Source organism: Euleptes europaea, chromosome 3 (assembly GCF_029931775.1).
Source record: "Euleptes europaea isolate rEulEur1 chromosome 3, rEulEur1.hap1, whole genome shotgun sequence".
Classification (NCBI taxonomy): domain Eukaryota; kingdom Metazoa; phylum Chordata; class Lepidosauria; order Squamata; family Sphaerodactylidae; genus Euleptes; species Euleptes europaea.
Window position 1 is genome coordinate 110,648,615 of NC_079314.1, and position 23,521 is coordinate 110,672,135.

At 50.0% G+C, this 23,521-nt stretch overlaps 1 protein-coding gene across 1 annotated transcript in view; it reads left to right on the forward strand.

The window, feature by feature from the left end:
* Positions 1-21,291: 21,291 nt before the first annotated feature.
* PLEKHA5 (pleckstrin homology domain containing A5) overlaps positions 21,292-23,521 on the forward strand; it is a 280,467-nt gene continuing 278,237 nt past the window's right edge. The window contains exons 1-2 of the mRNA XM_056846055.1: positions 21,292-21,385; positions 21,535-21,611. Coding sequence (XP_056702033.1) covers positions 21,294-21,385; positions 21,535-21,611 — 169 coding nt within the window. The 5' untranslated portion in view covers positions 21,292-21,293. The remainder of the gene's footprint in view (positions 21,386-21,534; positions 21,612-23,521) is intronic.

Consider the following 23,521-nt stretch of genomic DNA (forward strand, 5'->3'; position numbering starts at 1 on the left):
CTATAGAGAATGGCTGTTTCGGAGTGTGGCTTCTATGGCTTTATACCCTACTGAGGTCCCTCCCTTCCCCAAACCCTGCCCTCCTCAAGCTCCACCCCAAAAATCTCCAGGTATTTTCCAACCCAGACTTGGCAGTAGGGTTGCCAGATCCCTCATCTCAACTGGCGGGAGATTTTTGGGGCGGAGCCTGAAGAGGGTGGGGTTTGGGGAGGGGAGGGACTTCAGTGCCATAGAGTCCAATTGCCAAAGCAGCCATTTTCTCCAGGTGAACTGATTGCTATTGGCTGGAGATCAGTTGTATAGCAGGACATCTCCAGCTAGTACCTGGAGGTTGGCAACCCTAGAAATAGGGTTGCCAGCTCTGGGTTTGGAAATACCTGGAGATTTTGGGGGTGAAGCCTGAGGAGGGCGGGGTTTGGAGAGGGGAGGGACTTCAATGCCATAGAGTCCACTTTCCAAAACGGCCATTTTCTCCAGGGGAACTGATCTCTGTCGCCTGGAGATCAGTTGTAATGGCAGGAGATCTCCAGCCACCACCTGGACGCTGGCAACCCTAATCAGGGAGGATGCCTGTGCTTTCAAGAGCTTTGTAAAGCAAACAACAACAATTGCAGATCTAGCAAGGGCGACGAACCAGGCCCGTTGACGCACTAGCAAATAACACCGCAACAGAAACTCGCTCACCACAGCAGATTCCAAAACGATTTAACAATTCTGTACCCACCTATCGCCCTTTCCCGGATTTTTTCTCAAAAAGCGCCCCCGCCATCACAGCAGAGCCCTCGTCCCGAAAAATGTGCATGCGCGGCACACTCCGCGTGGATATTAGGAAAAAAATGTGATTGGCCAGTTTTCGGATTGTGGGATGGCAGCGAGGGGAGAAATAAAGTGGATTTTCAGATCGCACTCCAGGCTTCGGGTGGGAAAAACGGCTTTTTTTATTTACATCGCCGTATATGCGATTTCTGTTAACGCGGAGAAATCGTGCGCTGAGGCCGCTTCCAACATCCTTCGCGTGACATGAGGTGCGGACATGCAGGGAAAACGCGCGTGAGAAGGCGGCGCAAATGGTGAGTGCCGACACGGCCCCGGGTTGCTGAAAGCCCATCTTCTACCCATCTATAAAAGTACAGGATCTTTGTCTTCTGCATATCTGGTCACACAGCAAGTGGGGTTAACACTGTTGGCCTTACTGCCTCTATTGTGTGTGTGTGTGGGGGAATGGCCATATGGGTCATCTTTACTGTTATTATCGTTGTGAAAACCAATAAAAGTCTTAATTAAAAATGCTGTAAGAAAAAACTGATAAGCAAGCAAACAGCATAAGAGGTGTCCCTAGGAGGCCTCTTATCCAGATATTGGCCAAGCCTGTTTCGCGTAAGAATTAAAATACTCCAGGTACCGTCAAGCCACCCTCTAGGCTCAAGCAAATGAGCAATTCGCTACTGCAGTGTAAAGGCAAAGCTTCCTAAGAAACACAGGGCTGCCACCCAAACTGGCAGCCCTGCACTGAGTTTCTCCATCTGTAACATGAACTAAAATTTGCATAATGTCATTATGCTGTGTTCTTGCCTGTGTTAGAGACAGCCAACGCTGCAATGTGGTGGGGCCGTGGTTCAGTTTGTAGAGCATCTGCTTGGCAATGCAAAAGGTCCCATGACATTGCAGAAGGCAAGCATGCCTGCTCCCATGTGAACTTGTGCTTCTACGGAGGTCTTGCTCCTTGCACCTTCTTCTTCAGAGTTAAGATTGGTAGCTGCTTAAGGTGGGGCCTCTTCTGTTGTGGCACCTCTGAGGGGAGGAGCTGTGATAGAGCATCTGCTTGGCATGCAGAAGGTCCTAGGTTCAATCCCCGGCATCTCCAGTTAAAGGGACTAGGCAAGTAGGTGATGTGAAAGACCTCTGCCTGAGAGCCTGCAGAGCTGCCAGTCTGAGTAGACAATACTGACTTTGATGGACCAGGGGTCTGGTTCAGTATAAGGCAGCTTCATGTGTTCGTGTGGAATGCAGGGACATGCATAAAGCAATGATTCCCAGAAATGAGCTATTACACGTTAAGAAGGGGGAGGGATAACTAAACATGGGGTTGCCATTTTGGGTGGCAGCCTCCTGTTTCTTATGACATGTAGGGTTGTCAGGCCTGTGCCCGGGAAAGCAGAAGGTTTGGGGACAGGATGCGGGGAAGGGGAGCATTGCGCAACACAGCAATGTCACTTCCACGTGAAGACTTGGAAGTGATGTCACCACATCAAGATATGTCGTCGGCATTTCCCCAATCTCTGCGGTAAAGACCAAAGAACTTGGCGAAGTCCCAAGAGAGCTGCTCAGTGCAGTTTTCACCCAGAAGTGATGTCACTATTGGGATGTTTGGTTAATATAGCAGAGTTTGCCCAGTCATTGAAGCGTGATATTGAGCGCCGTAAGTAAAACTCCCAAGAAGTATATTGCAAAAAAGTAAAATTTACATTTATTCAGGTAGATTCAGTTCATATTTTGGTTGCAGTCGAAAGGAAGCGCGAGAAGCCTAATCTAAAGAGTACTTTCCCTATCACAAGTGGCCAGCTGATCTGGCATCATGTGCATGGAACTATGAGGCTTTGTTTCTACAGGAGAGATCTGCATATATGTGTGACTCCATGAAAAGCCATGTGGATTGTGGGAAGAACAATGGATGTTTGTGGCTTCCTAGAGGCACCTGGTTGGCCACTGTGTGAACAGACTGCTGGACTTGATGGGCCTTGGTCTGATCCAGCAGGGCCTTTCTTATGTTCTTATGTTCTTATGATACACACACAGAGAGAGAGAGAGAGGAAGGGTCAGAGGGCAGCTCCCGGGTTAAGACAACGAGAGGGACATCCCATTCAAGGAGATAGCACTCATACACACTTAGAGTGATGTAGCGCCCCCCCCCCCAATGTCCAGGCATGCTGAGCCACTCACTCCAGCAGTTACCACATCACTAGGGTTGCCATCCTCCAGAACGTAGCTGGAGATCTCCTGCTGTTACAACTGATCTCCAGCTGATAGAGATCAGTTCACCTGGAGAAAATGGCCGCTTTGGCAATTGGACTCTATGGCATTGAAGTCCCTCCCCTCCCCAATCCCCACCTTCCACAGACTCCGCCCCTAAAACCTCCCGCCGGTTGCCAAGAGGGACCTGGCAACCCTACACATCGCATGACGTTTTCTCCTCCCGTTCCAGAGTGCCGGCAGGGGTTCGCCCTCCATTAGTAGGAAAATGGAAAGCCTAATGACGTGGCATTGTGTTTCTTATTAAGCCAACATTTCCGTGATGAAAAAGGGTTGTTTCTCCCTGAGATAATTCTGTCACTGATTAAGGAACCCGCTATGGGCCAGGCACTGTATAACTAGCTTTTGATAGTCATAGAGGAACAGCTCCATAGATGCAGCCAGGTTTCACAGAAGCTGTCGTTTCCTGTGCCTCACTGCAAGGATTCACAGTTGCAAATAAGGTACACAACAGATTCTGAGCAAAGCTGGAGGCCCCTGCTGTGGTATAATTATTTGGGAGTTTCCCAGCATGGATACTAGTCATGATGCATACCTACTCTCTCCAGGATCAGAGGAGCAGGCCTATTATATTACGTGCTGGTGCAGTCATCTTGTTAGTGGCTTCCTAGAGGCGCCTGGTTGGCCACTGTGTGAACAGACTGCTGGACTTGACGGACCTTGGTCTGATCCAGCATGACCTTTCTTATGTTCTTGTGTTCTGAAGCAAGCTCATTCTGCTTGTGGCACTAAATGGCTTTTGGAAAAACTGGTTGCCTTCTTCAGCCCTCCTTGCCACACCTTTCACCCTAGTTTGGCGCTCAAATATTTCACAAGGGGAAGCTTTTCCCTTGCATGACAAGAAATGGGGAAAAGCTTCACCTGTGAGCTGCCTTTGCATCAGGTGGCAAGTAGGGACACGGGGACGGAAGAAGAAGAAGAAGAAGAGTTGGTTTTTATATGCCAACTTTCTCTACCACTTAAGGAAGAATCAAACAGGCTTACAATCGCCTTCCCTTCCCCTCCCCACAACAGACACCCTGTGAGGTAGGTGGGGCTGAGACAGCTCGAAGGGAGCTGTGACTAGCCCAGGGTCACCCAGCTGTCTTCATGTGTAAGGAGTGGGGAAACCAACCCGGTTCACCAGATTAGCATCTGCCGCTCATGTGGAGGAGCGGGGAATCAAACCTGGTTCTCCAGATTAGAGTCCACCGCTCCAAACCACTGCTCTTAACCACTACACCACGCTGGCTCACGCTAGGAGAAAAAGGAAGAGATACCCGGCTTCGTCACAAGAGCAGAAACCGGGGTCCCATAGTGGGGAAGAAAAGAGTAACAGCTGTACAATGCCGGTCAGCAATTTTTAGCCAAGCTCTGCCCTGGAGGATGACTTGAGCAACTAGGGCAGCCAGGTGCAAAGAAGGATCGAGCTCCTCCTAGCCCAGCAGGTGAGAGATTATCAGCAGATGCCTGCCTGAACAAAAGCGGACACCTGCTAAAATTCCCTCCGGGTTTCCAGCGGCGTCTGCAGCACAGAGGGGGGAGGGCGACCGAAGCTGATCTTTTGCTGCCTTTCGACGCAAGTCTTCTCCTCTTCAGAACAGCCTGCCAAGGACATTTCTCCGAATTGGGGGTGTGTGAGAGATTGCAATTGATGAGGTTGCCAACAGGCCTGGGGAACAAAAATGCCCGGTCCCTTTAAAAGAGGCTTGATGGGATGTTATTTACCAGCTGGTGCTTTTATACTTCCATGCCCTGAAAAGGTTCAGCCGCCAGTTTCTAGACATGAAACCTCGATTTGAGGGGCAGGAGATTTTTTCTCCAGGCCAGCTGGCGGCTTAGCTGTTTTGCAGCACAGATATGGAGGACAGGGCTCTTATTTCCAGGAGCAGAAACCACACAGCAGAGGCTAGTATAGAATTTGGTTCCTTGAGAATCTTATTTTCCTCCTTTTAAAAGAGCAAGAGCAAGATTCTAGTCCCTATCGACACTTTCACACATCCTGTGTGTGACACTTTCAATCCACTTTCAATGCACTTTGCAGCTGGATTTTACTGTGTGAAACGGCAAAATCAACTTGCAAAAGTGCATTGAAGGTGGATTGAAAATGCATTATTCCGAATGTGTGAAGGTGCCCATATGACTTACATAAGGTTGCCAGGTCCCTCTTCACCACCAGTGGGAGGTTTTTGGGGTGGGGCCTAAGGAGGGCGGGGTTTGGGAGGGGAGGGACCTCAATGCCATAGGGTCCAATGACCAAAGCGGCCATTTTCTCCAGGGGAACTGATCTCTATCGACTGGAGATCAGTTGTAATAGTAGGAGATCTCCAGCTAGTACCTGGAGGTTGGCAACCCTAGACTAAATGAATATTGGGGGAGAGAGACATGTGCTGAAAGTCTCAGAAGAGGTGGCTGGAGAAGATTTCTAGTGGGTGCCAGTGGAGCTTTGGAGCCCTGAATGGTCCCATCCCCCTGGTTGCCACTAAGAACTAGAATAAAATATGCCAAGTAGAAAAAACCTGCAGAATAAGGATTGGTTTACATATGTGAGAGAATGCTGAAGTGCTAGAACAGACCCTGCACCACAGTTGCCTGCAAGTGACAAATTCCAAGTTTGCATAATGCAACCCCTTTCCCCGGAAATAGAAAGCTAGCAGAGCAGGGAACAAACATCTACCCCCTCCTTTTGCATGCTGGGCTGGTCTTCAGTTTGCAGGGAGCTTTTACGAGAGGAGAAGATTAAAAAATCTTTAATTTATTTGTTAAGAACATAATTACATAAGAAAGGCCCTGCTAGATCAGACCACGGTCCAACAAGTCCAACAGTCTGTTCACACAGAGGCCAACCAGGTGCCTCTAGGAAGCCCACAAACAAGATGACTGCAGCAGCACCTAATGTAATAGGCATGCTCCTCTGATCCTGGAGAGAATAGGTCTCTACCTGAGACCCTGGAGAGCTGTGGCCGGTATGATAAGGTTGCCAATCTCCAGGTACTAGCTGGAGATCTCTTGCTATTACAACTTATTTCCAGCCGATAGAGATCAGTTCCCCTGGAGAAAATGGCCACTTTGGCCATTGGACTGTATGGCATTGAAGTCCCTCTCCTCCCTAAACCCCACCCTCATTAGGCTCTGCCCCCAAAACCTCCCGCCAGTGGCGAAGAGGGACCTGGCAACCCTACGCACCAGTAACAGAAAATAAAAATAAGCCAATGGTGCAAAATAGGTTAAAAATATTTATTACTCAGAATAGAATATCCCTACGCATTTTGTCCAAGGGGATTTTTCAGAGGAATCTGTAGTTTTTACAGTAATCATTCAAACCAGCATAAATTCTGTAGCTTTATTTTTATCGCATGTCAATAATGAATGTATCTGTTGGTTTTGCTTGCCCCTGTATATACTTACCTTGCCACTTCTCCAAAGAGATCAGAGGGTTCTTCCCTCCCATTTTGTCCTCACAACAACCTTGTGAGGTAGTTCAGGCTGAGGGAAAGAGCGAGGAGGCAGAGAAAGGCAGCGACCGGCCCAAGTCAACCAGCAAACTGTGTGGGCGTGCCGATATTCCTAAACTGCCCCGGGGGCTCTGTGGAGCCAGGTAATGCGGAAGAAATGGCCAGGTAAACCAAAATGGTGCATAAATAAGGGAAGGTTGGAAGGCCTGCCTTTTCCGTTGTGGGTCACGCTGCCCCAGGTGAGACTCTCTTTATTGCACCCTCCTGAAAGGCAGGGGAGTCCTGTTTTCTTTTTCATCTGGTCATCCTGCCGGCAGGTGCCTGCCCAACCCATTCCTCCCCTGGAAAGCGTGTGGAGTGGAGTTTTCTTTTGAAGCGCGCTCCTGTTTTCGCACGGGTAGACTTAAGAAGTAAAGCTGGCTTTAATAAGCAGGCGATTGTTTCATTTTGTTCCCCCCCCCCCTTATCCGTCCCTTTGATAGGGCAGGAGTTGCTCCGAGACATTTCGCAGATAATTATTCAAAGGATCAGCGAGGTGCCTTTTGAAAATCGCACTTGAAACATGCTGGTGAAATGTCGCCTAGCCGAACCGCATATGTTTTACAGGGCTGCCGAGACATTAGAATGAAGATTCCCTAACCTGACTCAGATGCAGTCCAAACATCCTATAAAAGCAAATCACGTGATTTTGGTCTACTTTCCTGGATCCTCCGAGCAGCCAGGGTGCTTGGGATTTTGTCTGCCCACACACATGGGCAGTGATCCTGGAAGTTCACTGCATTCTTAAGTTTCCAGGCCACAAATATGTCTGGTTCTATTTTAGGGTTGCCTACCTCCAGGTAGTCAGCTCAAGGTTGACTCAGCCTTCCATCCTTCCGAGGTCGGTAAAATGAGGACCCAGCTTGCTGGGGGTAAAGGGAAGATGACTGGGGAAGGCACTGGCAAACCACCCCGTAAAACGTAGTCTTCCTAGAAAACGTCGGGATGTGACATCACCCCATGGGTCAGGAATGACCCGGTGCTTGCACGGGGGACCTTTACCTTTTTTTACCTCCAGGTAGTAGCTGGAGATCTCCTGCTATTACAACTGATCTCCAGCCGATAGAGATCAGTTCACCTGGAGAAAATGGCAATTGGACTCTATGGTATTGAAGTCCCTCCCCAAACCCCGCCCTCCTCAGGCTCCACCCCAAAAACCTCCCTGGCAACCCTATTCAATTTAGAAATGAATATATAGGTTGGATTTTGGTGTGATAACTCAAGTGCAGGATTTGTAGGCCCCCGTTCTTCCTCCATTGGTAACAGTGGAGGATGGATGGAGGCACCCTCTTTGGGGGCCCATGGGGTTGGACCTCCTGACCCAATCTTTGCCAGACTTTGGGGGGTTCTTCCAAGGTCACTGGGGGCTGCACTCGGCATTTAGTGCCTATGCCTTGGGGTTAGGGCAGCCTCCCAGAGCCCCAAGGGATTCACCATAAGGTATTATGGAGCCATGTTGTTTTTTGTTTTTTGTTGTTTTTTAGATTCCTGAGACATCCTGCAAACCCCACACTAGTATGGGGATTTGGGAATATTCAGGAATCCTGAAAAATGTTGGGTCCAATATACTCGAATCCAAATTTTCCTCTTTTTTTTCCCACACCCCTAGCGCAGACAGAGATCCAGCGTGGTGTAGTGGTTAAGATGTCAGACTAGGACCTGGGAAACCCAGGTTCCAATCCCCACTTGCACCATAGAAGCTTGCCAGGTGACCCCTAGGGCCAGTCACACACTCTCAGCCCTGACCCTGGCTAGTATTTGGATGGGAGACCTCCAAGGAATACCAGGGTTGTCATGCAGAGGCAGGCAATGGCAAACCATCTCTGAACATCTCTTGTCTTGAAAACCCTATGGGGTTTCCATAAGTAAGGTGTGACTTGATGGCCCCCAAAAGAGAGGATTTTCTGAAGGTTGTGTGCTCTTCACTCGCAATTGACTCATAGTGTCCCCCGGGAGGTTCCACCACATGGTCATTTGAGGCAAGAGGTTAGCGGAGGTGGTTTGCCATTGCCTTCCTCGGCACAGCAGAGGATTTTCTAAGGAAGAGGTTTCACAAGGTAAACAGGATTACAGTTTGGCCATTTATGCTTGGGAGGTTTTACCTTGGATTTGCAGCTCTCTAGACACTCATTTCCCCCATCCCACTTCTCAAAACTCAACAATAAGCCCCCATGCACAGTTTTGAGAATTGGGATGGGAGAAACGTGCATCTCTCTGTGTGTTAAGTGCTGTCAAGTTGCTTCTGACTCATGGTGACCCTATGCATCAAAGTCCTCCAAAATGTCCTACCTTTGACAGCCTCACTCAGATCTTGCAAACTGAGGGCTGTGGCTTCCTTTATTGAGTCAGTCCATCTCTCCTTGGGTCTTCCTCTTTTCCTGCTGCCCAGAGTTGGAGATCTCGGTTCAATCTTTTGTGGACTCGTAGGTTTGCCTGTCGGCAACCTGGAGATGGCACTGGCCCGAGGTTTTTGCTGCCCTAGGTGAACTATGGCACAACACAAACTTCATTAAATATGAAGCTGCTCATTCCAAGGGCTACAATGGTAAACTTGCTTACCTGAAGGTAAATTCCTGGGAACATAGTTGGACTTATTTCTGAGCAGGCATGGTAGACATGCATACAAGGAATGCTGGTTCACTCCCTCTCTGCCCTGCACCCTGGACCCCTGGGGCTGCCTTGAGGCCCTCTGAATCTTTTGGCGCCTTCAACTCTGGTGCCCTAAGCAACTGCCTATGTTTGCCTAGTGGATGGGTCAGCCCTGCCTCTGATTTCCCTGTCTGGAAATCAGCGTGGTGTAGTGGTTAGGAGCGGTGGACTCTAATCTGGAGAACCGGGTTTGATTCCCCTCCCCTCCACGTGAGCAGCGGAGGCTAATCTGGTGAACCGGGTTGGTTTCCCCATTCCTACACACGAAGCCAGCTGGGTGACCTTGGGCCAGTCACGGTTCTCCCCAAACTCTCTCAGCCTCACCTACCTCACAATGTGTCTGTTGTGGGGAGAGGAAGGAAAGGCGATTGTAAGCCGGTTTGATTCTCCTTAAAGGTAGAGAAAATCGGCATATAGAAACCAACTCTTCTTCTGCCTTTAATATGCTGCTAAATTGGGAGAAGATGCCGTTCAGGTTCTCATACCTTCTGTGCATCACAGGTACACTCCTGCATAGGGTTGCCAACTTCCAGGTAATAGCTGGAGATCTCCTGCTATTACCACTGATCTCCAGCTGATAGAGATCAGTTTACCTGGAGAAAATGGCCGCATTGGCAATTGGACTCTATGGCATCGAAGTCCCTCCCCAAACTCCGCCCTCCTCAGGCTCTGCCCCAATAACCTCTTGCTGGTGGCGAAGAGGGACCTGGCAACCCTACTCCTGCATGAAACAGCAGGTTAAAAGGACCAGGAGAAAAAATGTTGCATCTGGGTGGCTCTGTAAGTGGTGTGGGCTGCTTGTTTACTCGCGCATCCCTTTCTTACAGTTCAGTAAAGAACAGCTTCAGCCCATTCTTGCACAATCGCTCCTATGCCATGGAATGGTTTTTCTGGAGGAGGTCAGAAGATCCTCCTCCTAGTTCATTTTCCGGAGAAAGCGTAAAATGGAGCGTTTTAAAGAAGGGCTTTTGTTTAGGCAGCTAATGATGCTCTCAGGCGATTGCTGCTGGGTATTCGTAGGGTTTGTGTGATTTAAAATCGGGCGCCTCTCTTTTGAGCTGCCTTGAGTTCCCTGGAAGGACAAAGTCTGGTTTCTAAATTCTTACATAAATAAATAATGTAAGAGGCTGGAGAAGCCATAGCCGTCTCATCAGTTGCACATTTAAAAGGTCAATTTCAAGAGGCAGGAAGAAGCTCATTTTTAAAATTGCTGTATGTAGCTATGCGTGTCAGCATGGTAGCGGTTAAGAGCGGCAGTTTGGAGCGGTGTACTTTGATCTGGAGAACCGGGTTTGATTCCTCACTCCTACACACGAAGCCAGCTGGGTGACCTTGGGCTAGTCACGGCTCTCTCCGAACTCTCTCAGCCCCATCTACCTCGCAAGGTGTCTGTTGAGGGGAGGGGAAGGGAAGGTGATTGTAAGTCAGTCTGATTCTTCCTTAAGCTGTAGAGAAAGTCAGCATATAAAAACCAACTCCTCCTCCTTCTTCTTAGATTGAATTATAGAATCATAGAGTTGGAAGGGACCACCAGGGTCATCTAGTCCAACCCCCTGCACAATGCAGGAAATTCCAAACTACCTCCTCCCCACACCCCCAGTGACCCCTACTTCATGCCCAGAAGATGGCCAAGGTGCCCTCCCTCTCATGATCTGCCTAAGGTCATAGAATCAGCATTGCTGACAGATGGCCATCTAGCCTCTGCTTAAAAACCTCCAGGGAAGGAGAGCTCACCACCTCCCGAGGAAGCCTGTTCCACTGAGGAACTGCTCTAACTGGTAGAAAATTCTTCCTAATGTCTAGACGGAAACTCTTTTGATTTAATTACAACCCGTTGTTTCTGGTCCGACCTTCTTGGGCAACAGAAAACAACTCGGCACCCTCCTCTATATGACAGCCCTTCAAGTACTTGAAGACTGGAGCCAGTGGGGGGAAACGTTTGCAGATGTCAACCTTTGGATGGTCCAATTGACCCCTTGAGCTGGTGTGTGGGGGAGGAGGGCCTATGTAAGCCACACTAGGTTCTTTAGAGAAAGGGCAGGATGGATGCCTGAGTCTTGGATCCATTACCTCTGTTTCTTTAAGGCAAGGCAAAAAGTTAACCTGGAAAGCAATTACACACTCATTTCAACTACTTTCGAAAGTGGTGTTTTTTTTTTTTAATGGCCAAGTACCCTGTTTCATTTGGTGGTGGAAAAACCAGCCAACACATTTTACAGGTGCACCTGAACCCACAGGTGATTGTTTTCCCACCAAACTTGGAATACAGTTTGCTCCAAACCGGATTTCTAAACACAAAGGCAAAAGGCAAATCCCCTGAATGTAAAAGCCAGCCGGGATGAATCTCTCCATGATCACTTGCTATCACTTCCCTGCTGTTTGGGGACTAAAACGGATACGTTTCCCCACAGGGTGTGAACATGCTTGTTGTTTCCTAGGAAAATTCATGAAAGGAGAGTCCAGGCTGGTTAGGTCTACGGAGAGAGATTCCAGATGCGCCGGAGGATACGTTTTTCAGCGAGAGAGAGGTGTGGCAGAAAGATTAAGGGTGAAAACGCATGGTCACTTTGTCCTCCTTTAATCCCTGTTTCAGCCAGGATTCAACGCATGTGTGCGTTCGATCCTGCCTAAAACAGGGATTAAAGGAGGATAAAGCGACCGTGCGTTTTCCCCCTATTATAATGAGGGGTGATCAGAGAGGGAACAGATGTCTGGGTGATGGACAGGGAAGCGGGAGTGAGTTTTAAAGGAGGAGAATCCACAGAAACGAGAAATGACATGATGGAGGGAAGATAGCAGTGAAGTTCCCGTTCCCTCTGCGTATCTCGGAGGCTGACACTGGTTTAAAAAAAGACCTCTGATCAGCACTCTCTTAGAACAAGGATATTTTTTCCCCCTACATAGCAGATGTGAAAATCACTTAAATTTCTTACTGGTGCTCCCTCGGGGAAAGGGGGAAGCTCAAAGCATAAGACCGGTGATACCCCATCAGCTACTTTCTTTCCGGTGTTTTATCGGCATCCTTTCACCCCTGCAGTGGAGCCGATGTTGGGGGAAAGGAGGAAAGCTGAAGTGTTTGTCAAATTTTGGCCTGGAAGCTCATGACGCAGACAACGTACTGACTGCACAGGGTTGATGCGAAGGCAAAAAATGAGAGAGTTCAAGAGATCGGGATGAGCGGGATACTAATATGTACAAGTGTGATGTCAAGTCGCAACCAGCTTATGGCGACCTCAGCAAGGCAGTTTTTCAAGGCAAGGGAGAAGCAGAGGTGGTTTGCCATTGCCTTCCTCTGCTGATCCTTCCTTGGGGGGTCTCCCGTCCAAGTACTGGCTCTGCTTAGCTTCTGAGATCTGACGATATCGGCTATAGTAGGACCGGACAAATTAACTTCTGTGAGACTTGAGCACAGGAAGCCAGCGTGGTGTAAAGGGGGTAAGAGTGGTGGTTTGGGGCGGTGTACCCTAATGTGGAAAACCGGGTTTGATTCCCCCATTCCTCTGCATGAGCAGGGGATGCTAATCTGGTGAACCGGGTTGGTTTTCCCACTCCTGCACATGAAGCCAGCTAGTCACAGCTCTCTCAGAACTCTCCAAGCCCCATTTACCTCACAAGGTATCTGTTATGGGTAGGGGAAGTGAAGGTGACTGTAACCTGGTTTGATTCTTCCTTAAGTGGTGGAGAAAGTCTGCATATAAAAACCAACTCTTCGACACCAAGCCTCCTTACACTATTGGCCCATCAGGGTCACTGAAGATAGATCACGACGGGTCACCGAGTTTGTCTGTAGCAGTAGAAAAGAGCAAGAGTCCAGTAGCACCTTAAAGACTACCAAAATTTCTGATAGGGTATGAGCTTCCATGAGTCACAGCTCACTTCTTCAGGTCTGATGAAGTGAGCTGTATGACTCACAAAAGGTCAATGTAATCTACCTCAGGTGACAAGGGGCTCTCCAGTGTTTTAGGCGGAGGTCTTTCGCATCACTGACTACCTGTTCCTTTTTAAGGGCAGATGCCGGGGCTTTAATCTGGCACTTTCTGCATGCAAAGCAGACACTTTCCCTCTGAACCATGATAACCACTCTTGGATAAGGTTAAAACATCACTGCACAGCTTATGATGATTAGTTGGTACACTTAAGTAAAGCAACTGTACCATGTTGCTGGTTTGTGAAACAGACGCCTGGACACCATTACCATTTTGAATAGTTGACAAATATCCCGTTGGTATAATACTGAATCATAGAGCTGGAAGGGACCACCACGGTCATCTAGTCCAACCCCCTGCACAATGCAGGAAATTCACAACTACCTCCCCCCCACACCCCCAGTGACCCCCTACTCCATGCCCAGAAGATGGCCAAGGTGCCCTCCCTCTCATCATCTGCCTAAGGTCAAAGAATCAGCATTGCTGACAGATGGCCATCTAGCCTCTGTTTAAAAACCTCCAGGGAAGGAGAGCCCACCACCTCCCGAGAAAGCCTGTTCCATTGAAGGGAGAGATGGTGGCCTGATAGCCTTTCAAGGGATAATGGAAGGTTGGATTTTGTTGTTGCTGTCATTTTTGAATTACTTGGAATGTGTACCATTGGTAGTTTGGACATATATAGACGCAAGGCAGGAAAGGCTACTGATTATTGTTGTGATTGAAAGGGGATTGGGAGAGTTGTTGCTTGTCATACTGGGGAGACAAAAGCTACACTCACTCAAATCCTCTCCTGTACAGGATCCCTGTCCTCCGTAGCATCTGTCTGCCATATTATTTGGGTCCTAAATGCTTTGGGAGAAAGTCACAACTCGACAGCGCATACGGACACGTAACACTGAAGGCTCCAAACATCGGTTTGCACCACCAAAGTCCCCGGTAACGATTTCTGTGCACCGCTTACTCCCACCCCTTTGAAAGACTTTAAGAGGTGAGTGGACACGTTCATGGAGGAGAGGGCTACCCATGGCTACTTTTCCAAATGGATACTAGTCATGCTGCATACCTATTCTCTCTAGTATCAGAGGAGCATGCCTATAATATTAGGTACTGTGGAACACAGGCAGGATGCTGCTGCTGCAGTCGTTTTGTTTGTGGCTTCCTAGAGGCACCTGGTTGGCCACTGTGTGAACAGACTGCTGGACGTGATGGACCTTGGTCTGATCCAGCATGGCCTTTCTTATGTTTTTATGGGATTTTTTTACAGTAAGAGGGGGAGGTAATTGTGAATTTCCTGCATTATTCAGGGGTTGCAGTAGAATTACCTGCCCCAGGATGTGGAAGGCTTTAAGAGGGGAGTGGACATGTTCATGGAGGATAGGGCTATCCATGGCTACTAGTCAAAGTGGGTACTAGTCATCATGCATACCAATTCTCTCTAGGATCAGAGGAGCGTGCTTATTATATAGTAGGTACTGTGGAACACAGGCAGGATGGTGCTGCTGCAGTCGTCTTGTTGGTGGGCTTTTTAGAGGCACCTGGTTGGCCACTTTGTGAACAGACTGCTGGACTTGATGGACTTCGGTCTGATCCAGCGTGGCCTTTCTTATGTTCTTAAAGAGCTCAGATAAAGGCGGTACACAGGAAGCTCCCAGGCAAGGACACCCCCCACCCCCACCCCCTCAGTTCTAGACACAGACCAACAATGATGCAACTTGTCATGAGGGGGAAGAGAGGGGTTGAAAAATGACATCATTCTTGTGTGCCGCTTTTCCAGACCAAGCACCGAGTGCGTGGTTAATGGTTGCCAATATGTACATTTCCCCCCTTGACTCTCCTCTTCTTCACATGACCTTCCACTTGGCCTCTGCGATTGCTCGTTTTCAGTGCATTTGCCATGTGGGTCAATAAAAAGGCGTTCCTCGCATGCCATAAACGGAGTTACACATTACACAAAAGAGGACATGTTTACAAAAGCCGGAATGGGCTAGTGTCTAAGGAGAAAGCATTCGGCGGTCCCCTCTGCTTCATGCATATAAACCCAGCAAATTAGCTTTGCATAGAACCTGGCTGGATGTTCCAAGTCAGATTTAAGGTGTTCTGGAGGCCTCTGAAAGAAATTAGTTTAAATGGGCCAAAGTTTGCATTGCCTGGGCGGGTTGCGGAGCTGAATCTGCCAAGCGCCTGCTCTAGAGTTTGCCCGGGGAACTGATTCACTCCCATTTCTGTGTACTTCTCTTTCCAAGATTTTGCAGGCTGCATAGTTGCTCCATCGCTCATGCGACTAAGCACACAGTAATCCTGCTTTTGTGAAGAAAGGACAGCCGTTTAATCTCTCTTGCCCACAGCTACGTTGCCCTGTGTTTCTTTTACCGACGAACTCCGGTAACGCTACATCTTCCCAGGAGGGTCGGCAGGGCTAACCTTCAGAGGGGATATCGGCACTAATTGCAGTTATTACTCAGAGACGATCTAAGATCTAAGCAGCAAAGTGGTCCTACGCAGAATGCCCACTTATCCCCGTGAAGCATTCTCAAGTGGGACTGTTGCCCTGGTAGAAGTATGTGGTAAATGATAAACCACTGGTAGCGCTGCGTCACCAACTCTGGGTCGGGAAATTCCTGAAGATTTGGGGCGGAGCCTAAGAAGGGCGGGGTTTGGAGAGGGGGAGGGACTTCAGCGGGGTAGAACGACATAGAGTCCACCTGCCAAAGCAGACTTTTTCTCCGGGGAACTGATCTCTTCCATCTGGAGGTTAGCTGTAATTCTGGGAGATCTCCAGGCCTCATCTGGAGGTTGGCAAGCCTATACACCAGGGCAGTGACTCAGAACGCTTCAGTTGTATGTTTGGGCTTCAATAAATCATATGTAGATGGAAAGAGGGTGTGTGAGAGGGACGACGCAAACCAAAAACGACAGCGGTAGGAGCAGCCTTCCACCCCATTGTTTCAATGCGCGGCTATGAAGCATGGGCATTAACCAATCCAATGACATGAACAGGTTATTGATTGGTTTGGACTGGGCAAGTGCAGGACGGAAACTGTGCCTGAAAATCCCCCAAGGCGTCCACTGAATTTTCTTTTAAAAGCTTGGTCTCCAAGCGAAGAATGGTCAACATGAAATTGATGCACATGTCAATAAATTAACATGTGCAAACGAACGCCTTGTAGAGGCTGGCCTAAAGCCAGTTGGCCAAGACAATCCAACTCTCTCTTGCCCCTTTCCCCTGAAGACTTGCAAGGCAATGGGTTTTGAAGGGTGTAGCTTACAAGAAGAAGAAGAAGAAGAAGAAGAAGAAGAAGAAGAAGAAGAAGAAGAAGAAGAAGAAGAAGAAGAAGAAGAAGAAGAGGAGGAGGAGGAGGAGCAGAAGGAGGAGGAAGAAGAGTTGGTTTTTATATGCCAACTTTCTCTACCAGTTAAGGGAGACTCAAACTGGCTTATAATTCCCTTCCCCTCCCCTCCACAGACACCCTGTGAGGTAGGCAGGGCTGAGAGAGCTGTGACTAGCCCAAGGTCACCCAGCTGCCTTCATGTGTGGGAATGGGGGGCGGGGGGAACCAATCCAGTTCACCAGATTAGCCTCCGCCGCTCATGTGGAGGAGTGGGGAATCAAACCCGGTTCTCCAGATCAGAGTCCACCACTCTTAACCACTACGCCACGCTGGATAATATTGTATGGTGCACAGTGGTTCCCAAACCTTTCGGGCCACCGCTCCCTTGGTTCCACAAACTCAGCCCCAGTGCCACCTACCCTATCCAACAACACAGTTGAAGGGGCCCATCTCTAGCGCCCCCCTGCTGCCCCCTTGCCTCTTAGCGCCCCTGTGGTAATCCCCTCCCAGGGGGTGGTACTGCCCACTTTAGGAACCACTGATGCAGAACATATGACTCTTAAGCTTAACTGCAGGAGCCTGTTTAAAAGTTGGGAGACTCCGTTGGGAAGGGCCGTGGTTCAGTGGTAGAGCCTCTGCTTGGCATGCAGAAGGTCCCAGGTTCAATCCCCGGCATCTCCAGGAAAAAGGGACTAAGCAAGTAGGTAATGGGAAGGAAAGACCTCTGCCTGAGACCCTGGAGAACCACTGCCAGTCTGAGTAGATAATACTGACTTTGATGGACCGTGAGTCCGATTCAGTATAAGGCAGCTTCATGTGGGTTCACATCTGGGCAACGTAATTTGGGGGAATGACCTGGATGGCCCAGGCTAGCCTGATTTCAGATTTCAGAAGCTAACCAAGGTCAACCCTGGTTTGTAATTGGATGGGAGACTGCCAAGGAAATCCAGGGTTGTTGTGCAGAAGAAGAAGAAGAGTTGTTTTTTATATGCCTACCACTTAAGGCAGAATCAAACCGGCTTACAATCGCCTTCCCTCCCCCTCCCCACAACAGACACCCTGTGAGGTGGGTGAGGCTGAGAGAGTGTGACTAGCCCAAGTTCACCCAGCTGGCTTCATGTGATGGAGCGGGGAAACCCAACCCAGTTCGCCAGATTAGCCTCCGCCGCTCACGTGGAGGAGTGGGGGAATCAAACCCGGTTCTCCAGATCAGACTCCACTGCTCCAAACCGCTCCAAACCACCGCTCTTAACCACTACACCACGCTGGCAATAGCAACCCACTTCTGTTCAATTTCTTGCCTTGAAAACCCTGCGGGGTTGCCGTAAATTGGCTGTGACTTGCCGGCACTTTACACGTACATACCTCCTGTTCTTAGTCTTCGCGTGCAGAAGGAAATCCTGCTTTACTTGGGGCAAAGGACAGAAGTCTCATTGATTTCAAAGGGATTTTCTTCTTGTTTAGAGCCAAGTGTCCTCTGAATGCCAGAGGGACATTTTCAAGAGGGTATGCTCAGGACTGTAATTCTATGCATACTGATTCTGGAAACCCCACTGAAAAGAATGCCACTTACTTCTCAATACACATGCATTGGATTGGGCTGCATGCCAGGAATGCAAAATTTGTCTGCTGTAAATCCATTTTCACTCTTAATCTGCCTTGTACTGAGGGGAGGGCAGAAAACAGGGCACCCTTTCCCCTACTGAGTTGATGGCTTTTAAAAGGAATTGAATGCATTCCTGGCTATTAGCGACAAAAAGCTAGATGGAACAACCTCCATGTTCAGAGTTAGCAAACAAGTTGCTGGATACATCAACGAAGGAAAAGCAGTCGCCTCCATGAGAGCCAGCGTGGTGTAGTGGTTAAGAGCGGTGGTTTGGAGCGGTGGACTCCGAGCTATAAAACCCAGTTTGATTCCCCACTCCTCCACCTGAGCGGCCGAGGGTTAACTGGGTTGGTTTCCGCACTCCTACACCCAAAGCCAGCTGGGTGACCTTGGGCAAGTCACATTCTTTCAGCCCCACCTACCTCACAGGGTGTCTGTTGTGGAGAGGGGAAGGTGATTGTAAGCCGGTTTGATTCTTCCTTAAGTGGTAGGGAAAGTCAGGATATAAAAACCAACTCTTCTTCTTCATGTTTTGCTTGTGGCTTCCTGGAAGCGGGTTGTTTAATCCTGCCAGGGTCGCCAGTCTCCAGGTGGGGCCTAGAGTTGGGCAAGCTCTAGTCCAGTGGTTCCCAACCTTTTTTTGACCAGGGACCACTAGGACTTTTTTGTTCGGTGCAGGGACCCCAAGGTTCAAAATAAAAATTCAGAGAATTTGAAAATAAACTTTAATCATAACTGTTGGTTAAACTTTAAGCTTAGAATAATATTTGAATATATATTTTTATAATAGAGAACTTTTAATTGAAAATATTAATTTATTATGGGTTTATAACTTTGTTTCGCGGACCTTAATTTAGTTCTCGCGGACCCCTGGGGGTCCACGGACCCCTGGTTGGGAACCAGTGCTCTAGTCGATAGCATCACATCCCCACTGAACTCTCTCCCCTCCACAAACCCTGCTCTTCCCGGCCACCGCCTCCCAAATCTCCAGGAATTTCCCAACCTGAAGCTGGCAACTAGGGTTGCCAGCTCCGGGTTGTGAAATTCCTGGAGATTTTGGGGGTGGAGTTTGAGGAAGGCAGGGTTTGGAGAGGGGAGGGACTTCAATGCCGTAGAGTCCAATGGCCAAAGGGGCCATTTTTCTCCAGGCGAAGTGATCTCTATCGGCTGGAGTAACAGCAAAAGCTATAGGAGCCGAGAAGGTCTGCTGGTCAGTCTTGAGGTCTTTGTACCCATTCTACAACGTAACCCACTTTGGGTAAGGATAACAAGGAATAAACAACTGATGAAGCAATTCACATTGCGAAACGCCCACTTATCCGGAAGTGCCGTCTTGGACTTTGGACTTTTGAACTTCCGTGGACTTTGGATGCTTTAATAGTTACAATTTTGTTACCTTATAGACTCGACTCTTGGTGAAGTAACTTTGATTTTGACTCCGTAACCTATAATTCCATTGGTGAAGCAACCTGGTTTTGTTTGAATGTAATTATTAGGCACAATACGGTGATTATAACTATTTGATTTTCTGATTTTGAATCCTTGGGGAATTGTGAATGTCCATATCGTTGCTAACAATAAGTTTGAGCTGGTGCTGTTGTTTCAGGTACCTGGAGGTTGGCAACCCTACCCCCAACGCACCCCACGTTGCAAATCCCAACCCGTGCCCAACAGATCCGGCTCCCTTTCCAAATTAAACGTGCAGCTTTAAACATGCCCTCTTCGTTACTTTAGGGTGCCCGGTGCCTTCTGCCGAGGCTTTAATAATAATAATAATAATAAAACAACCACGCTTATTTGAATATGTTAATCGATTTACACATTTCCCACTGCTCATTGCCTAGCGCTGAAGCGCGTGCATGTTAATCGGGTTACGGGGGGCGGGGAAAGGAGGCCTGGATTTTTCTCCAGGGGGTGTTGTTGTTTTTTAAAAAATGGGGGAACAATTTATGCACGGGAGGTTTTGCCTTTGCCGCTCTCTAGATGCACACTTCCCCCACCCGAATCCTCAAAACTGAACTAATCCATTTTCAATGACAGAGAGGAGTGACTGGAGAAAATTATGTAAATGTGTTTTGTTATGTCTCTGTTTTTATTTTTAAAATGATTTTTTTCTTTTTATTCTCTCTTTATTATTAATATTATATTATGATTGCTTATTGAAATATATTAAATAAGGGGAAAGTATAACGTTAAAAGAATGACTTATTTTATTTTTAGAATGATTTTTTCTTTTTATTCTCTATTATTAATATATATTATGATTGCTTATTGAAATATATTAAATAAGGGGAAAGTATAACATTAAAAGAATGACTTGTTTTACTTTCTAAAATGATTTTTTTCTTTTTATTCTCTATTATTAATATTATATTATGATTGCTTATCGAAATATATTAAATAAGGGGAAAGTATAACATTAAAAGAATGACTTGTTTTATTTTTAAAATGATTTTTTTTCTTTTTATTCTCTCTTTATTATTAATATTATATTATGATTGCTTATCGAAATATATTAAATAAGCGGAAAGTATAACGTTAAAAGAATGACTTATAAGGATCAGAAAATATTAATACAAAGGAGATACCAGATATTTGTAGGGAGGGAGGAAGTCGGTGGGGAAGTCAATTATGATTAATTATATTTAATATTGAAGACATGCACCTAATCTCTCTCTTTTTTTTTTTTGTGCTAATTTTTGCACCGAGTCAAAGATTGGTATGTAGGATGTATTGTCAAATGAGATGTGTAGCAATGATTGAAAATAAATAAACAAATAAATAAATAGATATAAAACTCAACCATAAACTCCCACGCAGAGTTTTGAGGAGTCGAAAGGGGTGGGTGGGAGGGAAACGCGTGGACCCGAACTCAAAGCCCCCACCCCCGTGCAGAACGCTCCGCCCCCTCCCCTCACAGCCAGCGCCGCTTCCTCCTGCCGCCGACAGGAGGCGCGCTGCCGTTCTTCCCCCCGCCCAGGCGGGGCGCCGGAGCGGGGCGCGCGCCCGCGGCGGAGGAGGAGCGGAGCGGGTGGGCGAGTGGAGAGAGAGAGGGCGCGCGCCGATTGGCTGCCTCCGCCGGGCTGGGCGGTGCCTCGCCGTCCTCTCCCCCCCCCTCCTCCTCTCTCTCTCTCTCTCTCTCTCTCTCTCTAACCGCCCGGTGGCTGTGGAGCGGTGCGCGGAGGCGCGCTTCCTCCTCCCCCGCCGCCCTCTCGTGCCCGCGCCTCCTCCCCCTCCCCCTCCCCCTCGGCCGCCGCTCTGGGCCGGGCCGGGCTCGGACATGGCGGCGGATCTGTGCGCGGAGCGGCTGCGCTCGCTGCCGGCCGGCTGGAGCTACGGGATCAGCCGCGGCGGCCGCGTCTTCTTCATCAAGTGAGCCGGGAGGGGAGGAGCGGAGGGGAGGGGGAGGCCGGGGATCCCTGCGGGAGGGAGGAACGGGGGGGGGGGTCTCCGGGGTCTCCGGCCGCCCCGACCCACCGCCAATCTTTCTCTCTCTCTCTCTTTCTCCCCCTCCGGAGCAGCGAGGAAGCCAAGAGCACCACCTGGCTGCACCCGCTGACGGGCGAGGCGGTGATCACCGGACACCGGTGCAGCCCAGGTAAGCCGGGGGGAGGGAGGGGGGGAGGGAAAGGTGCTGCCCGCCCCCCCCACCGGCCTCCCCCCTCTGCTCCCCCATCAACTTTCCCCTCTGCCCCCGTCATCTTTCCCCTCTGCTCCCCCATCATCTTCCCCCTCTGCCCCCCATCATCTTCCCCCTCTGCTCCCCCATCATCTTTCCCCTCTGCCCCCCATCAGCTTTCCCCTCTGCCCCCCATCATCTTCCCCCTCTGCCCCCCATCATCTTCCCCCTCTGCCCCCCATCAGCTTTCCCCTCTGCCCCCCATCAGCTTTCCCCTCTGCCCCCCATCATCTTCCCCCTCTGCCCCCCATCATCTTCCCCCTCTGCCCCCCATCAGCTTTCCCCTCTGCCCCCCATCAGCTTTCCCCTCTGCCCCCCATCATCTTCCCCCTCTGCCCCCCATCATCTTCCCCCTCTGCTCCCCCATCATCTTCCCCCTCTGCTCCCCCATCATCTTCCCCCTCTGCCCCCCACTGGCCTCCCCCTCTGCTCCCCCATCACCTTCCCCCTCTGCCCCCGTCATCTTTCCCCTCTGCTCCCCCATCATCTTCCCCCTCTGCCCCCCATCATCTTTCCCCTCTGCCCCCCATCATCTTTCCCCTCTGCCCCCCATCATCTTTCCCCTCTGCCCCCCATCATCTTTCCCCTCTGCTCCCCCATCATCTTCCCCCTCTGCTCCCCATCAGCTTTCCCCTCTGCCCCCCATCATCTTCCCCCTCTGCCCCCCATCATCTTCCCCCTCTGCTCCCCCATCATCTTCCCCCTCTGCCCCCCACTGGCCTCCCCCTCTGCTCCCCCATCACCTTCCCCCTCTGCCCCCGTCATCTTCCCCCTCTGCCCCCCCATCATCTTCCCCCTCTGCCCCCCATCATCTTCCCCCTCTGCCCCCCATCATCTTTCCCCTCTGCCCCCCATCATCTTTCCCCTCTGCCCCCATCATCTTTCCCCTCTGCCCCCCATCATCTTCCCCCTCTGCTCCCCCATCATCTTTCCCCTCTGCCCCCCATCAGCTTTCCCCTCTGCCCCCCATCATCTTCCCCCTCTGCCCCCCATCATCTTCCCCCTCTGCTCCCCCATCATCTTCCCCCTCTGCCCCCCACTGGCCTCCCCCTCTGCTCCCCCATCACCTTCCCCCTCTGCTCCCCCATCACCTTCCCCCTCTGCCCCCCATCATCTTCCCCCTCTGCCCCCCATCATCTTCCCCCTCTGCTCCCCCATCACCTTCCCCCTCTGCTCCCCCATCATCTTTCCCCTCTGCCCCCCATCATCTTTCCCCTCTGCCCCCCATCATCTTTCCCCTCTGCCCCCCATCATCTTCCCCCTCTGCTCCCCATCATCTTCCCCCTCTGCTCCCCCATCATCTTCCCCCTCTGCTCCCCCATCATCTTCCCCCTCTGCTCCCCCATCATCTTCCCCCTCTGCTCCCCCATCACCTTCCCCCTCTGCTCCCCATCATCTTCCCCCTCTGCCCCCCATCATCTTCCCTCTCTGCTCCCCCATCATCTTCCCCCTCTGCCCCCCACTGGCCTCCCCCTCTGCTCCCCCATCACCTTCCCCCTCTGCCCCCCATCATCTTCCCCCTCTGCTCCCCCATCACCTTCCCCCTCTGCTCCCCATCATCTTCCCCCTCTGCCCCTCATCATCTTCCCCCTCTGCCCCCCATCATCTTCCCCCTCTGCTCCCCCATCATCTTCCCCCTCTGCGCCCCACTGGCCTCCCCCTCTGCTCCCCCATCACCTTCCCCCTCTGCCCCCCATCATCTTCCCCCTCTGCTCCCCCATCACCTTCCCCCTCTGCTCCCCCATCACCTTCCCCCTCTGCCCCCCATCACCTTCCCCCTCTGCCCCCCCATCACCTTCCCCCTCTGCCCCCCATCACCTTCCCCCTCT